The 18,788-nt window shown below is 43.3% G+C and overlaps 2 protein-coding genes across 2 annotated transcripts; both read left to right on the top strand.

Annotated features, from left to right (window-relative positions):
• Positions 1–1,537: 1,537 nt before the first annotated feature.
• Positions 1,538–2,741, top strand: LOC147442313 (uncharacterized). Its single transcript, XM_086528539.1, has one exon. It carries the CDS (start codon positions 1,840–1,842, stop codon positions 2,656–2,658), a length of 819 nt encoding a protein of 272 aa, XP_086384665.1. The 5' UTR covers positions 1,538–1,839; the 3' UTR covers positions 2,659–2,741.
• An 8,539-nt stretch (positions 2,742–11,280) lies between these two features.
• On the top strand, positions 11,281–12,881 carry LOC147442312 (uncharacterized). The gene is made up of 3 exons (XM_086528537.1): positions 11,281–12,345; positions 12,439–12,540; positions 12,642–12,881. Exons 1-3 carry the CDS (start codon positions 11,281–11,283, stop codon positions 12,684–12,686), a joined length of 1,212 nt encoding a protein of 403 aa, XP_086384663.1. The 3' UTR covers positions 12,687–12,881.
• Positions 12,882–18,788: the final 5,907 nt, after the last annotated feature.

Genomic DNA, 18,788 nt, shown 5'->3' with positions numbered 1-18,788 from the left:
TACGGAAGCACATAAGGTATCTGAAGATCTTCGTGTCCGGAATGTCATCTCTTGGAATGCAATGATCGTGGGATAGACCCAACAGAGGCAGGGCCAATAAGCTGGCTATTTTGAGCAGATGCAAGAAAGGAAAACTCTCCAAATGCAATCACATACACTTGCATCTTAATGGCATGTGCCAATGTCCGCAACACTGATATGGGCAGTTAAAATCATGATGATATTGTAAGTAGAGGAAAAATGAAAACTTGGCGAAGCTTTTATCACCGGAATGTATACTTAATATGGTGCCATTGAATCTATTTGGCCAGAATGCATACCAAATACTGCTTTGCCCGAAGACGGCCCAATAGTAATGGCCGCCCAATACAATCAATTAAAGGCCGCCCGCCCACTAAGGACTGCCCACTTGTAAAAGTAAAGGGCTTTAGTGTGTAAGAAAAGAAATAAGAGGTGGTCATGGTGTTCAGCAGCGAGCACAAGAGCAGGGGAAGGAAAAGGAGATGATGCCGACCGGTACAGAGCTCAATTGAGCACGGCTAAGAAGGGAAAGATGCTCAGCACGCCAAGGCACATCTTTTCAGACTCTGTCCCGGTGGTTTCGCGCAACTCCGAGTCCGACCTACCACGTGAGCGCAAGTGTTCACCCACATCAGTCACGACACCAAATGATGGGCCAAGGAAAAAATAGCATGAAAAATTCACAGAGGAGCATCAATGAGTGCTTGGAGAGCAAGGCATACAAAAGGAAGAAGCAAGAGCGGGGTCTCTCTCTCTCTCTCTCTCTCTCTCTCTCTCAGCTTGAGAACCAAAGCAAGCTCTCTCTCGTAGGCCAAAGTCTCTCTCCCTCTCGACCTTGATGCAACAAAGGGGAAGAAGAAGGTATTCAAAGACAAAGGTCTTTCTTTCTCGCTTTCAATCTTGGTAAAGCAAGGAAGACAAAGCAGGAGAAAAGTGGAGAAGCAAGGATGGCTTGGAGAGGCGTAGCAAGGAAAAAATAAGGTCATAAAGCAAAAGAAGGGGAGTGTGAAGGTGTTACAATGCAAGGAAAAAAGGTAACGAAGAAAAATCTTTTTCTTTACTTATTTTAGAATTTTTTCAAAATTGAATATATAAACCCCTTATTTTAATGTATCTTTATTAAATTGTTTGCATTTTAAAACCTCTCGTTTCGAACTCACGTTATACATTGACATGATTACATAATGCACCTCCCGTGTACGTCTCTACAACTATGATAACATCACATTATACATTGACATGACTACATAATGCACCTCCCGAGTACGTCTCTACAACTATCATAACAAACGACGGGTGGGAGACATGAGTGAGTGAGTGAGTGAGTGAGAGAGAGAGAGAGAGAGAGAGGGTAAAAGCGAGCAATCTAGTCAAGCTTTTTATATGGTTGATGGTGATGTTTGAGATGCCAAGCAGCTTTAGTTTTATCAGCTTTAGTTTCCACGGAGACCAAGGTCGAGTTACTGTGTCTGCAGATATAGCGGCGGGGGGGGGGGGGGGGGGGGGGGGAGAGAGAGAGAGAGAGAGAGAGAGAGAGAGAGAGAGAGAAAAGAAGAAGAAGAAGAAGAAGAGAGTCTTATAAAGGGCAAGACAAGGAACTATCTCTCCACGGAGACTAAGGTCGAGAAATTGTGTCTGCAGATATAGCGGGGAGAGAGAGAGAGAGAGAGCGAGAGAGAGCGCGATGGACTTGGGATCAGTAAGAAGTCGAGAGCTGGAATGAGTTCTGCGGATTCTACAATTGTGTCTGTGTGTGCGTGCGCGTGCAACTGAGAGGGGGGGGGGGGGGGGGGGGGGGGGGGAGGGAGGGAGGGCGGAATGGAGTCGAATTCTAGTGTGAGGATCGAAATGCATGGTATTCCCGGCCTCCATGGTGCTCAAGGCGGCATTGATCAGACCGTGTCACATGATAGCACACGAGACCAAGACAGTAGCACCACGACGTCTTCCTCAGGTAATTCCTCTCCCCTTTTCTTTGCATCGCCGTCCCCTGATCCTGGCCGGCGGCCCGTCGACCGAGACAGCACTACAGCCAGCGCCTCCGTCGCTGTGGCAGTCGATGGAGCTGGCCAGCGAGCCAAGGCGCTGAAAAGCCTGAGGGAGAGCATCCCACACGCGATGAGGCTGAAACAGCTGCAGATGTCAGAACAGCAACATCAAAAGGATGGAAGCCGGCATAAAAAGAGCGTGCGCCGGCTGAGCAAGGAGCTGTACGTGATTGTGAGCTGGTACGCGCTGCTGCAGAGCACGCTGTTTGCAGCGGTGGCGCAGACCAGCATGTTCACATGTGAGGACTGGTGGGGGCCAGTCTGCATGGCCGGCCTGGTCACTGCGGGCATCATCGTAAGTGCCGTGGACAAGCTTCGCCGAATGGGCGAGGAAGAGCAGAAGGTGCTTCTTTTTCAAAGTCGTCAGAATGCTGTCTACGACAAGATTTTGGAACTTTACTGGCGTGGCGCTGATTGCGATCTCGACTTCCTTCAGCCCCAACATGAGCACGACTCCTCGTCAGACCCTGGCATCTATTCCCCGCGTGCCTTCCTTGTGCTTAGCTTCCTCCTCGGCTTCTCCGTCCTCATCGTCATCTCCTGCCTTCGCATGCTTTGCAACCCCCACTGTAATTGCTCGTCGAACTGATTTCAATCCTCGTCTGTTTTGAAAAATTATCTTTGTCCCAAGTAGTAACATAGTCGTCTAATTTGAAGAATTATCTTTTCATACTCAGTGTGCAAGTATGGATGGAGAAAGTGTGCAAAATCTAAACACACCTAGCACCATTCATTACATGGAAATAGCCAAATTAATTTGGCATAGAAACTTCTAAAATATATCACTTCTTACATTTTTTGAATGCATCTTTTAAGCTCTTTTTTTTCTAAAATGTGCAGAAAATGTTTCAGAAAGGGGTGAAGGATGTTACAAACAAAGGCCTCAAAGGAGGGGAACGAGGCAACCCCATACTATCTAGATCACATGCTGAAAGAGTCTTCTCTAGTCATAAGCCTTTCCCTAGTGTCGTACAATAGAAAAATAGAATTCCATTTTTGTGAAGGTAGGGACCTTTGTAGGGTGTACAATTAACCGGTAAGGAAAAGCATCTCTCATGAGCTGAGTACTCACTTCTGCAAGTCTTTTGAGCAAATCCGCTTTAATACATATAATTGAAGCAGGGACATTCCAATGATTAATGATCAAACCAAAAAAATTGAAATCTGGAAGAGACAGAGGTGTTGGTTGTCCTTATGGAAGTTAACGCAGTTATGGGGTCCCATTGAGATAGATTATTCCAAGCTTTGTAGGATTGCAGATAGAATTTGCTAAACATTCCTTTGAGTAGACATGCCCAAAAATCTATTGATCTTATGGATCTTAAAATCCACTTAGCTAACATCTTTGTAGCAAGCCAAGACCTCCTCTTGATTTGTGCATGCAACAGGTGGATCAAGCTACTTGAGGCACCTTCGAGCCAAGATCATCTTCCCCTACAAAAATCCCCTTCCAAGCTTGATGGCTTGGTTAAGCTGGGACTTGGAAGGTTGCTTTTGTGTATAGATGGGGAGGGATCTCTCATGCAAGAAAGGTATTGGCGAGGAAACTTTTTGGATAAATCATTTCCAAGAGAGAATATAGGAAAGTATTGTTCAACATATTTTTTGGTTCACCAATATAGTCAAATCAACACCATTTAAGAGATGTTTGAATTTTTGTTTCTTCTTCTTATTGATCATGGCAAATAAAAGGAGGCAAAGAAAGGAGAGTGTTGCAGTGCTAGAGATTATATCTTGCCATTGACAGGTGCTTGCAAGCTTCCATAGTCGATCTTTGTAAAATCATCTACATCATAGGCTTGGAGTGGGTGTTTGTGGATATCTATTTGAGTTTTGGACTGGATATTTTTTAGGTTTATCAAAGCTACACATATGGGTTTGGATTTGGTTTCAATTTGTGTGGAGCCATTACGGTATACGTCGATAGGATTTTGCGAATATGATTGGTGTTCCCTAGTTGGATTTTTGCATTCGTGTAACTGAGTTACTTTACATCTGTTAGCTCTCAGACCTTCTCTATATTTGGATAGAGGAAATTGAGATTTTTTCCCGCATAGCAATTGATGTGATGGTTAAAGAAAACCAAATTATTGGAGTGGTGGCTATAGAAATTATTGGAGTGGTGGCTATTGTGATGGATACATTACAAACTATATCTCTTGGATTGTGAGTTAGATGTAAATTTCAAAGGGGTTCTAGAATCTTGCATGGTTATGTCATTTAAACAAGGGGTTGCAAGCACATATAGAGGCAACTGGGAGGATTTTGAAATAATCATTCTAGAAGTAAGTACAATGATACAAAAAGATATTGAAGAAGATACAAGATATCATGTACAATGGCATAAAGTCCAAAAATCCTCATATGTTCAAGATCAAGAACTTGCAAAAATCAAGAATGTTCAAGTAAGAAGATACAAAATATGTAGAATGACATAAAATTGCAAAATCTTCATATGCTCAAGAATAGGTACTTGTAAAAATCAAAGCTTTGATAGATAAATATGCAAGATGATACCTATATATATATATGTGAGACCAAGCTAGGTTGAGTGAGCCATATATAGCTCCAATATCCTTACTGAATCAAAGGTTTCTAGATCTAGATGACAAAATCCTTGGAGATCTCAAGGTAAAAACCCAAGCCCCTATATAAATATAAACATATAGACCAGAAGCAATGATGTGAAAGTGCATTGTGTATCTATGTACAAATGTACAAGTGACAAAGAGGTCATTGTGTGCAAATGTGAAGTGTGCATGGTGGATGGTGCCTATATGATTACAATGACATATATATAAAGCTACCATAACAATAGAGACTTTAATCTAAAAAGAGTGAAGCTAAGCTGAGTGCAAGAGAATGAAGTTTGACTCATTGAGGCCTTTGGTAAGAATAGTTGTAATCAACTAGTCACTCAAAAAACGTTCAATCATGATAGCGCCTTTGCATAATTCATATTGGATATAATGATAGTGCACAATAATATTCTTTGACTTGTTATGTTGTACATTGTCGAGAAGCTATGCCGTTTAGTTGGGAAGGTGCGAAACCTTTGCCTATGAGTCTCATCAAATTTTTTATGAAAGATCACCAACCCTCTTCCTATTGATGGTCCAAAGTATAAGAGCGTTCCACTACAAGAGGCTATTCATATTAGCGACGCTCACATAGCGACGCTCAAAAAAAAAAATCCCGACGTCGCTATGAGCGTCGCAAATTTCTTTGTAAATTTGCGACGCTCATAGCGACGCCGGTTGGGCTAAAAAAATTACCGAGCGTGCCCAAAAACTCAGATCTCAGATCTGAGTTTTTCGTCGCCCTCAAGCAAGGAGCAGGTAATGCTCTCCCTCACTCTCTCTCTCTCTCTCTCTTTTTCTTCTCCACACACACACACACACACGAGGAGAGGAAGGAGAGCCAGGTATGCTCCTTCCCTCTCCTCATTCTCATGTTCCCTTCCCCTCTTTCTCTCTCCCTCTCTCTCTCTCTCTTTCTTTTTCTTCTCCACACACACACACACACACGAGGAGAGGAAGGAGAGCCAGGTATGCTCCTTCCCTCTCCTCATTCTCATGTTCCCTTCCCCTCTTTCTCTCTCCCTCTCTCTCTCTCTCTCTCTCACACACACACACATAGTGTTTTTGAGAGAGAGAGAGAGAGAGAGAGAGAGAGAGAGAGAGTACAAACAAAAACAAAAACGCACACACACATACATAAACAAAGAATGCACACACACATTGAGAGAGAAAAAGAGAGAGAGAGCATGCATAAACAAAAAACGCACGCATTGAGAGAGGAAAAGAGAGAGAGAACATGCATAAACAAAAAACGCGCACACATTGAGAGAGAAAGAGAGAGAAACTAAGTTAACGTCGTAGGAAACTAATTAAAATTAAAATAACTAAAGATCTAGCCGACGAGGAGTTGAACTCAAGACCTATTATTCAAGAGGGAAATGGCATAATCAATATATCATACTTGGCATGGGTGATAGAAAGGTTATACCATTTATATCTTTTTATTGGCACACACATCCACACACGCGCACACACACAAGAAGAAGAGAGTTATAACGTCGTAGGAAACTATCTTAAAAGACGTTAAAGATTAGGTTATATGTAGACTTACATTAAATTAGATTTAGGTTTATTTTTAACTAGATTTACGTTTATTTACGATAGATTTAGATTTACGTTATATTAGATTAGATTTAGGTCTCCATAGACTGCGATGCCTGCATGAAGAGGGTGAAGAAAGCCCTCAATGGAATATAGGGTATTGCTGCCTTCACTCATGGTGGGCTCCGTCGATCCAAAAGTACTGGTGAAATGTCTTCAGAAGATAGGGAAGAAGGTGGATCTTCAGGGCGGCAAGAGTCACTACATCCCCGACACAATGACCATCTAGACAACCTCTAGTCATTCAACAGCAACTTCAAAGTTAGTAACAAGAGCAAGAACGGTCTAAAGGGCCAATTGCTGTCGTCAGATGTGGATGGAGATGAGGCAACGTCACCGCCGGAAGTTAACTCTCACATCTTTAGTGATGAGAATGCCAACTCTTGCCGAGTTATGTGAAAAATTATGTGTTAAATCAGTTTTAAGGTTCTTATAATCCCTGTTAGTTTAGTTCTTTGTTTTTAATATAACATAATTAACGTTAGATTTAGATTTATGTTATATTAGATTAGACTTAGGTTTATTTAGGTTTACCCACACACACACACACACACACACACACAAGAAGAAGAGAGTTTTAACGTCGTAGGAAACTATCCCAAAAGACGTTAAAGATTAGGTTAGATGTAGACTTACGTTAAATTAGATTTAGGTTTATTTTTAGTTAGATTTACGTTTATTTAGATTTACGCTTATTTACGTTAGATCGAGTCCACGCAAGAATTACTTACGGTTTAGGGTTTAGAGTTAGACGAACAGTGAAAAGATCTACTGTGAAAAGATGTTAAGATGCTGTGAAGTGCTACAGCTAGAGAAGAGGCAAAGGGGTTTTGTCCACTACATGCAGTATCATGTAGACGTGGGTGTGTAGATTTCTTGTACCCACAAATATAGGTATTGATCAATAAAGACGAGATTATAACCCGGTGGTTCTGATCTCCGTGCACCTCTAGACCGAGGTGTGCGGGGATTGGACATGACTAGAGAATGTGAGGTAAAGAGAGAGAGAGAGAGAGAGAGAGAGAGAGAGAGAGAGAGAGAGAGAGAGAGAGAGAGAGAGAGAGAGAGGTAAGACGAAGAATGCCAATAGAATATTAAATTTGTTGTCCAGGTTATAAGTTTTTTATCCTCATTATGAGTAGCGACGAGGATGTGGGACCGTCCAACCGAAACACCTATCTCTCAACGAGGGTCTTATGTCCTTGTAATCAATGCAAGCATGCTGTGCGACGGACAAGACGTGTTTCTTTGCAACACGTTCGTGAATTTGGCGAGTTCGATCCATCTATTATAGATCGAGTTGTTGCCAATTATAACTCGTCGGACTCTGACGCTGGCCAACAAGCAGCAATCTTGCAACCCAATAGACGTGTTCGCAGGCGCGTTGGTCAAGCAGCATATGTGAGGCCACAAGATGTAGCCTCTGACAGCTCGGGGGATGATCATGCAGAGCACATTCCCAACGAGGCAATGTTTGAGCTCGAGATTGATGAAATGATCGAGACGATCATGGATTCAGAAAGGCTTATCTATGATGATATGAAAAGTGAAGCCGATATGCCATTGTATAATGGAGCACGTATGTCTAGATTGAAAGCACTCCTGGTTCTTCTCAACATGCAGGCAAAGTTTGGATGGAGTGACAATAGCGTCACAACGCTTTTCAGGTGATCTATTACAATTAGTTTACTTTAATAAAACTCTAAATGTATAATGATCTGATAGATTTTTACACAACTGTATCATATTTTTATGTTGTGTAGATTTCTGAAAGAGCACATACTACCAGCTGACAATGTGATGCCAGATTCCCGAGATGAAGCAAGAAAGATTTTGCGAAACTTGGGGATGGATTACAATTCTATCCACGCTTGTCCTAATGACTGCATTCTTTTCAGAGGGGAATACATAGACATGGAGAAGTGTCCAAAATGTGATTCCGAAAGATATCGAGTAGATCTCCACGGGACAAAAATTCCACAAAAGGTTTTGCGACATTTCCCTCTGCTTCCTCGCATCAAGCATTTCTTCGAATGTAAGTCCATGGCCGCCCTAGCATCATGGCATGAGGAGAATAAATCTTCGGATGGTGTGCTACAAATTCCTGCAGATTGGGTAGCGTGGAAACATATAGATGGAACATGGTCGGATTTTGCCAGGGAAGCTCGAAATTTGCGCTTAGGCCTGGCTATGGATGGCGTAAATTCGTTTGGTCAAAGATCAACATCTTACAGTGTATGGCCTGTTGTCATCGTCAACTACAACATTCCCCCGTGGTTGACTACGAAGAAGGGGCACCTATGGCTAAGCTTGATTGTGCCAGGGCGATATAAAGTGGGGAATATGGATGTGTATCTTCGTCCACTATTGGAAGAGCTACAACAATTATGGATTGGCATAGAGGTGGTGGATATGAGCCGACACACAGGACGACGGAATGCTTTGATCAGAGGCATTCTAATGTGGACCATGCATGACTATCCCGGGCTAACAGAATGCTCAGGTGATCTATTGACACTCCTCACTCAGACAATGTTTTTCCCCATAGTTGATCTATTATCATGTGTATACATGCAGGGCTTCAAACAAGCGGATACAGAGCATGTGTCACATGTGGACCTAGACTGAATGCATGTAGGGCGCCCTCACTGAAGAAGCAAATCTACGAAGGTCATCAAGAGTATCTTCCAGAGAATCATGTGTTACGCGATGGCTTTTTGGGAAGAGAGCCACCAAGGATGTCTGCACAAGCATGGTTAGAGCAGAAGGAGATGTGCGATGACGGATTGCCTCCAGGGATGAAGAGACTATCTCTATGGTACGAGTTACCATACTGCCCCCGACTCATGATCAATCACTTGCTCGATCCAATGCACATATTCAAGAATGTGGGTAATCTACTATGGGACCATCTGACCGGCAAGAAAGATACTTTGGGAGCCAGAGTTGACCTTGGAAATGTGGATCGTATGGAGCAATATTGGCCGCAAACAGCGTTTGATGGATCGATAAAACTCCCTAAAGCACCATGGATTTTCACAGGAGCCCAAGAACGCAAAGTAAAAGAGACCATTCGATCTTTGCGGACCCCCACTGGCGTAATGCACTCGCTCCGAACGTGTTTTACTAAAGAAGGAAAGCTTACCGGTTTGAAGTCACACGATTGGCATAAAATGTGTCAGGTACGTTCATAGTGGACTTTAATATCATTGCATAAAATGTGGACTTTAATATCATTGCTGCACATACTTTACAGTTTATTTTACCGGTTGCCATTGAGGGATGTTTGTCTCTCGACATCCGTAACACAATCTACAAACTTGCAAAGCTGGTGCAATGGATCTCACAAAAGGAGATCAACGTAGACTCCATACCATTCGCCAAACTAAATGCTGCGGAGCTTGTGTGCATGTTTGAGAAACATTTTCCTACTACAATGCTAACCATTCAGGTGCATCTTCTTGTTCACATAGTTGATGAGGTGGAAATAGCTGGCGCAGGTCATTCCAGATGGATGTTCTTCTTAGAGTGTTTCATGAAAACGCTTAAGGGATATGTGCGTCAAAAGGCACGTCCGGAGGGTAGCATGGCAGAAGGTTGGTTGGTATCAGAGTCCCTAGTGTACATTGGAGAGTGGCTAGACGGATTTGATAAATCCCGGGACACGCTATGGCGAACCATAGATGATGAGCGCATATCTGGGATTGTCATGTGCAATCTCGGTGTTGAGAAGAAGATGACGGAAGATCTAGAGGCTAAAATCAACCGATTTTGCATGCTTCACAATCCAGTGATGCAAAAGTGGATTTCACAATATGAGGATGCAAAGCAAGAGAGACAAAGGGCACAAATCGAGTGGAGACGGGGAAGACGACCACCGATGCACTATCCAGCGGTTCTGGAGAGCCTACCAACCTTCATGAGCTTAAGATGGTTGCACAACCAATTGAAAAGCGCACAACAATGCGGTGACGAAGTGACTGAAGAAGAGTGGGAGTACTCTCGGGGTTGCGCGACCAAGGTAAGTTTGCGATGTACGACTAGCAAGTGACTTTATTTATAAACGTTTGAATGGCCACTCATAATCTTTGTTCGTTGTAGTATAAGTCATACACATCAGCATGGTGTAAAGGTCGACATTTTAGGGTGGAACGAATCGACAAAAAGCATTTTACTCAAGATTGTGGAATCATGGCAAAATTTGAACAGTCTAGTCGACGACGTTCCTCTGATGCAGATCTTGTGGTGGCGGAACTTACTTACTTCGCCACGCTGCAAGAGATTTTGAGGATCGATTACAGAGGATTTTTTGTCGACTTGTTCGACGTGCAATGGTTCAAGATAATCATGGAGGGTCGCAACGCTACTGTGCGTAGAGGAGAGTCTGGTTTTCTTGAGGTGGATTCTACTAAGAAATGGACTGACCTAAGAGACACTTTCGTACTACCCGAGCATTGTGAACAAGTAAGTATGTAAATAGTTAACATCCCCCTTTTACAAGTTATGTGCTTGAAAGCTCTCATGTAAGTTATGTGGCTCTGGCAGGTAATATTTCATCCTACAAAGTCTACATCAAACTGGTGGTACGTCATAGAGGTAGCCCCTCGTAGTGCAAGGACGTATGAAGGCTACCATGTGCCAATCACAACGGCATCAATGGAGGAGATCAGAGAAGATGCTCAATCAGAAGCCGCTGCGGTGGTGCCAGACGAGCATCAAGATGCTACTACTCTATATGGGGTGCATGCAGAGGAGATACAAAATGAAACAGAGGATATGTGTTTAAACGGAGAGCTCTATATAGATATAGGAAGTTATGTTGAGTTATGCGAGGATGAGAGAGAGATCTCTTAAAGCCACAAATATTGTATTTGAACAATTTTGCTCCGTGTTGTAAAAGCTCTGGCTCTCTAAGTACCTTCCATGGTGTATAACGCTCTTTTCTACTCGCGCTCACATCTTTTGATTGAAAATTAAGAGTTTTCGACTTGCCTCTTCTATCACTCAATTCATTGCGTCATTGTATTTATATGCGTCATTACGTCATTGTATTTAATGGTCTTTGCGTCATTGTCTACTCTATTCATTCAATATTAAGTTTAAATATTCGTGTGTTTAATGCAGGTATGGATGATGAGGAGTTTCTTTCTTCTTTGTCACCGCAGCAGAGACAGTGGTACGTGGAGCGTCATCGCTCTGGCGCATCATCGTGCGTTCCTACTCCATCCGCATCTCCCTCTCTTTCGGAGCATTCGGCACGCTCCGAAGCTTCGGCGTCGACGAGACGAGCTTCACACTCGTCTAGACACCGGCGCTCTAGTGGTGGCGGTGGCGGTTGTTGTGGGGATTCCGCCACCGATGCCTCCACACCGCCTCGTGTTCGACGAGGCTCTTTACCCTCCCCTTCTTTGCCCGCCCCCACACCAGCCACAGCATCGCCATCTACGCCAGGTTTTGCACAGCTGACTGTTCCTAGAAGCTACACACCTCTACCTACTCCGCCAGGAGCCACCCCACTCGACACTCCTCGCTTCGGGGCCCAGACGCTGGTGGAGACACCTGACGTCCGTACCCCCATCGACACGCCGCTAGAGACCCCTGCCGGGACACCCAGGTTCACGCGTCACCGGCCAGAGGGCTTGCCTTACTCCGTCGACATCAGCGGCGGCATCATCATGGATGATGACGACAAGAAGGTGATCTCGCGCATGCGTGGTCTTTGCTCTCAGCTGTTTAGACACTACATACTAAACAAATGGAGTGAAGTACCAAGTGATTTAAAAAACAGAGTCATCAGCATACTTCATGATGAGTTTCCCGTTCCAACATGGGATCAGCGCTTCAATGAAGACCTGATGAAGATTCGAATGCGCGAATACAGCAAACACAAGCGTTCCAAAGTGCAAAAAGCAATCAAGAATGGGTGGAACAGGCCAGATTGGCTGGCCAAAGAAGATTGGAAGAATGCGAAGAAAGCAGCGCGCGAGAATCCCGACAAGTGGAAGCAACAAAAGGATGCAGCCAGAGCGCGAGTAGAGGCAGGGAGCTCGCACCACTTGGGGAGCGGTGGATGGGCATCATTTGAGGCCGATTTTGTAAGTGTTTTCACATTGCTCTTTATGTTCGATAGTTTAGGGTTTATGAGTTTTTTAATTCTAACATAATGAAATCTTTGTATGTTTTGACAGTGGTCGATGACAGGACGTGATCCCACACCGTACGAGCGCGAGTACGCAGGCAGGAAGGGCTTAAACGCCCTGATGGACATTCTCAGTTCTCGCGGCGGCATGGTTAGTATTAGGGTTTACTCTTTTTTATTTTTTGTATTGTTTTATAAATGTCGTTATATGTTTATACTTACTGAAAGCTGTCTTATTGTCTTTTTTTGCAGAATCCGACAGATACGCCGCTTGGACGCGATGAGACGTCTAACTAGACGACGTCAGTTTAGCCGTAGCTAGATAGCATTAGTTTAGGGTTTCTCATAGCTTATGTATCATGAGACGGATTTTATACGTCTTTTGGAACCATGTATATTATTACATTTGTCACCGCAGTTCCTTTTGCCAATCAATTCTTTATGCCTATGATGTTGTACAATTGTCATTATTACATTTGCCAATCAATTGATTTTGCCTATGATGTGTACAATTGTCAATTTTGCAAACAATGCGTCTTGTGGGTGACTATTTTGGGTCTATTATCTACCCTTGCACTTTTTTAAAAAAGTGAATCAAGTACAATATGGTTGATGGGTGGCAGGGCATTCAATGCCCTGCCACCAAAAAAAATTTCTCTTGGGCGTCGCTATAAGCGTCGCTATTTATGGCTCTGTAGCGTCGCTATAGTCTTCTGTGTATACGTCGCTATAACCGTCTCTATGACCGTCGCTATATAGCGACGCATATAGCGACGCTCTCGTAGCGACGCTTGTAGCGACGGTTTTAGCGACGCCGGGGGTTATAAAAACCCAGTGTATTTCCGTCGCTAACAGCGTCACAAGAGCACACAACCTCTTGTAGTGTTCGTGACCAAGATAGCATGTTTAGGTGGTACCAAAAAAGAGTGTCTTGGACACTCCTTTTGGAGGAGATGAAATGGGTGGTGGGTTACTCATTTTCATATTATATAAAGGAAAGATAAAATATTTTTTGGGCTGAGAGGTTGGAATTTAGGCGGGGTGGAAAATCCATTTCACTTTAATACTAAAGCTTAAAGTACCAAACTGCTTGCACATTTAAATTCCCTCTCGTCGCCACTCCTTTGGACTCTCTGCAGCGTTTCCTCATTGGGTCCCTCCGCCTCTTCTGCCCATCTCTCTCTCTCTCTCTCTCTCTCTCTCTCTCTCTCTCTCTCTCTCAGTCCTCCATAGCCGTTGCAGGTGCTTGCGGGTGAAACACAAAGCCATATCAACCAGCCATATTTAGCTTCAAAAAAACCTCTCTCTCTCTCTCTATGAGTACTTTGGCACTATTTTGACTGTCTTCATTCTCATGTCATTAGCATCCTTGCACGTTCCACATAGAAATAAAGTATCTTTTGCCAAGTCTACAAGACTATTGGGCTGCAAAGAAGAGGGAACAAAGAAACATGTAAAAAAGGATTGCACGGGTGCGAGAGGATGGTGACATTGATGAGCATGAGGCAAGGAAAATTTGTAGGGCAGTTGCTAAGTGTTGGTGTAATCAAACAAATAGGCTTTCCGAGGGTCTTCAAAGGAGCATTCTACAGTAACTTCGCAGTCATTGGCAACATTCTGAGTGTTGCAACCCAAATCGAAGAAAGTTGGGAGGCTGATTTTCTCTAACATTTGTCATACATTGTCTGAGGTGAAGACTCCTCATTCAAACAATGAACTATTTCTGAAACGGGCTACTGTCATGGCATGCCTCAATGGAGTCAATGGGGTTGACAATGTAATGAGCAAAAATGATGTTGCAAAGGAATTAGGACTTCATCGAAGAAATGTCAGGGGAGCTAGTTTTCGATTGCAAATTGATATGGAGTAGGGGTTACTTCCCTTAGACACGTGTCAACGTCAACATCATACACTATAACACTCTCTAAGTGTTTACCACGCTGTTTTATCGCGTTTCGTAGAGAGAAGGTCTAAACTCAGTTGGAGAAGAAAGAGAGAGGAGGGTGGGGGGTTTTTTTTTCTATTTAAAATACCACGAGTTTTTTGCGTTTACCTCAGCTTTTACCGCGTTTGTTTTTGACAAAAAAATTTAGCGCCTAAACTTTTAAATTCTGGCTTAAACATCCCTCCTTGCCCCCCCTTCAAATTTTGGTGTTTCCCTCCTCTCAATAAAAATTACAAAATACTGTTTAAAATTTTCAAATTTAAAAAGAAAAGAGAAAGAGGGATAGAGAGAGAGAGAGAGAGAGAGAGAGAGAGAGAGAGAGAGAGAGAGAGAGAGAGAGAGAGAGAGAAGGGGGGGGGGGGGGGGATGATAATAAGATTACACTTGGTTACAACTAAAATAATCACTTTCACTTTATTAACATAAATGAGCATGTTCACAAAATTAGAGAGAGCAAGAGGGGGAAGAGATAGATGAATGGATTACACGACCAAAAAACTTCACAATTGCAAAATGTTTATGAATCATCCTTCAAAAGATCCCTACATGAGGCATCATCCAATTCTACCCATGGCTCCTAAATCAATAAAGAGAGAAAGAGAATTGTTGTTTGTGGATGTGTTGGCTTCATCGTCTTCAAATTCGTCATCCTCCATCTCATCATCAATCATCCTCGCTAAGACTTGCCACCGCCGAACTTGATTCATTGACCTCCCTCTCCTCTGTCTCCACCTCATCCAAAGTCGGAGGTGGAAGAGGGTCGAAGATGGTCTCCACTTCATTAGTGGAAAAAATGGTTCTCCCCGAAGGAGTTACGGGAATTACAAACCAAAGTTTTGTTTGGTGGATTGCTCGGATATAGATGACCTATAAAAGAGAAGCTCAAAGTGAGTAACATTGGTATAATTAATGCCACAAGCAAATAAGAATAAAAAAGATACATACCACTCACCTGCTCATAGTTGCATGATAAAACTAAGTTTTCATACCTCCCTATGTGATGCAAACTAGAGTCCACCATGTAGAGGCCATTCTCATGTCGTCTAGATACATTTGCAAACCACTTGCACTCGAAGATGAAGGTATGAAATGTTCTAAAATTAACCTTTAGTATCCTTTCAATAGTTCCGCAGTACCTGGCTTCATCACCGTCTGTGTCAAAGTTGCCCCTGATGGCACAATCCATGGTTGCTCTACGCTCGTCAATGTGGTGCGTATGAAAGTGACGACCCTTTGACCACATAGAGTTAAATGAAAGGCACTACAAAATAGGAAAATATATTTTATCAAATACAAATTAAAGATATCACATAAAAAAAATTACAATATGGTTTAGGTCTACCTTTGGTATGCAAACTTGTGCATAATCCCATTCTTTGTTGTTGATGTCTTCTCCGTGCGCTTTTGCTTCGGTCATTCTCTCATGAATCCACTCCGCACTAATGAGATATGGGAAACATGCAAGGTGTCTAGGCATTGGGGGTGCCCTCCTTCCTCCATGTACTTGTTTCCATGCTTCTCTCTCTTGCAAATGCCTTGCCTTTGCCACTGGCCACAAGTCCACCCACTTGGTCATAATCTTGCATTGAGAATACAAAAGTTATTGACCACTCGAGATAGATTCATATCCATGTTAAGTAGTTTTCCCTTTCCACTTGGCACGTGTAAAGTCATCCTTGCATCTTCCTCTTCTGACCACATGCGAGGAATTGAAGGATCAACTTGTCCAAATACTCTGATATGTAAACAAATGCCTCTTGAACGATCCACCCTTCGGCCATACATGCCTCTGGTTGAGATCGTAGACACACAAAATCTTTGCGAGTCTTTAAAACCTCTCTAAGAAGAACATCCATCGTGTTGCACTACTCCACATATAGCGATCTCCTCCACCACGTGAACCAAGAGGTGAATTTGAATAAGAAGGACCGATCAAGGAAATGCATCCTCAATGGCACACACAATTTCTGTAGCAATTTTTTAGACTTATCCCCATTGGGCTATGATCTTTGTACTTGGCCCCTAGGGGCGTCGAACTCTTGGGTTGGCCATGGACCCTCCAGAGCAGACTGGATTTCCTCCGTACCTAAGCTTGCAAAAGCCAGCTGACGGGGACTGCTAGTGGGTCTACAAGCCCCCGGCCATGGGTGGGTAGCAGAAATACTTTGTGTGCCACAAAGATGATGGCGCAATGTGTGTATGTCTTGCCATAGGTCGGGGGTAAGGTAAGATGCTCAGAGGTAGGAAAGTCGAGCCACAGGTGTCAGAGTCTAGGTACCACTTTTGGTAGGTGGGCTTAGCTTGCTATAAGAGGCTTCACATTTGAAATTAAGTATTTCTTCACACGTTCTTAGGGTTTTCTTAGCTGGATTTTGCAAGCTTAGGTACGGACGAAATCCAATATGCTCTGGTCTTGAAGAAGCATTAGGTTTCAAGCCATGCTCTACCATGTGGAAAACCATGCTTTGTGTTCTCCCGGACAAGACATACACATATGGCACTCAGAGGTTTTCTGATACCCACCCATGGCGGGGCTTGTAGATCTGCTAGCAACCCCTCTCAGCTGGCCTTTGCAAGTTTAGGGACGGAGGAAATCCGGCCTGCTCTGGCCTTGAAGGAGAGTTATGTTTCAAGCCATGCTTTACCATGTGGGAATGGCCCGGATGTGTGGACCGGCTGCATGGATAGTTTCCATCGTTATCATGCTATGCCCCCAAAGAGCACTATGCCATGCTTGCAGAGCATGAAAGATGTGCTGCGAGACAATCTCTCTTGAACCATTTGAGCTTCCTTCTGTATAGTACCCCTAATATATGTGGTAACCATTCGTCAAATTCAACATGATAAGGAGCCTCAGCTTGTCTACACTCTTCTCTGCCTGGTTGAACCCCCCTACGTGCATTACGGATAGGCTCTCTTTCTATTGTACAGAAGGATAAGCCGACTCTATATTATGGTACGAGGCTTGATAAAGACATGGTTTAGTATATTGTAGTACCACCACCACTCTATCTCTGCATATTACAAAAGATTTCACACTACAGATCTGCTCTATTCTAGGTTATAAAGCATGATAAGGCTTACAGAGTGTTATGCTTACACCACGTCATCTCTTCATGCTACAGAGTATTGTCTTGATATATACAGGTTATCACATGCTGCTAATATACACTGGTTAGAAAGTCAGACTAAATCTATGCTACAGAGTATCTAGGAATTGTGGTACTAAGACCTTACTTTTTTATGTGCTACAGATTGAAGCATGCTGGGACCCCGCACTCCTGCAATTGGGTTATGGACCCCTCACCTCAGCTCCACCTCCGATTGTGCAGGGACTTCTGCTCTGCATCAAAGATCCCTCCTATCATGCGACCCTCACCGGGCTTGACAGTGCAGCCCCATTGCTACAAATGCACACACATATTTTCTCCTCCTCAACTTACTGGACCACCCCACATGGTTTAGACTGTATTATTTGGCTCAGGAGAACCCGCGGGAAGCCATGCAAAGGCTGAAAGAGCTTACAATGAGCCTAAAAGACATAGCTGAGGATGACGAGTGTGAGGAGAAGAAATGGATGGAGATCCGAGATTTAAAGGTCATAGCCGGTGGGGCTAAAAATCAGCGCTTTTTGAATTGTTTGAGGCTTACAAAAGCTAGGTAGACTTGCATAGCCCGAGGGTATGATGCCTACCAGGCCACAAGAGAGAGTATTAAATGGAACACTTCAAAATTTCTTGGGATTTTATGGGAGTAGAGATAAAAGAATTACAGATGTATGTCCAAAAAAGGAGACATTTAATTTTAAAAAAATCCACATCCATAGGCAAAGTGAGCCTATTTTAGAGCAACTTGGAGAAGTTTTACAATAGTTTTGATGTTACTGGGAATGGGTGTCCATCATTCACATGCATTAGAGAGAGGAGAGTCATGTTACTTGCCACCATCACCCAAAGAAGAAACAAGAAAACATTAGTTCATAACGTGGAAAGCAGGTGTCGTAAGAAACTCCTACGTGTTATTGATGTCACCGTAATAAATCATGCATAAGATAGCACCTGGTTGAGAGGGTCCATGGTGTAGGCTTGGATAGTTGCAACACGTATAGCGCTTGGTTAGATAGTATGAAATCCTCTTGGAAAGATCTTTTTGGGAGTCTTGTCCTTATATAGGTTTATCCAAGTTCTTGGTTCCCTCCAAATAAACTCAGCCATGCAAAGGAAAAGGGGGAGGGGGAGGTCTTTTTTAATTGTATTTTAGGTGAGGGGAGTAGGGGTGGTCAATTATAGATTCCTCTTTGAATGAGGCTATCACTCTTCCTTTTTTTCACCCATGTTTTTTGCGGGAGGTGTTTCCTTCCAAGGCCTTTTTTGTGGTTTGAGGTATGTTTTGAGAGGGGTGTGTGTTTTAAGGGGGGGTTTCCACCAAGACTTGTTTGTATGCCTGTTGGCATC

The sequence above is a fragment of the Adiantum capillus-veneris genome, chromosome 14 (assembly GCF_014529385.1).
Source record: "Adiantum capillus-veneris isolate H3 chromosome 14, ASM1452938v2, whole genome shotgun sequence".
In the NCBI taxonomy this organism is placed as follows: Eukaryota; Viridiplantae; Streptophyta; class Polypodiopsida; order Polypodiales; family Pteridaceae; genus Adiantum; species Adiantum capillus-veneris.
This window is presented reverse-complemented; position numbering and strand designations above follow the sequence as displayed.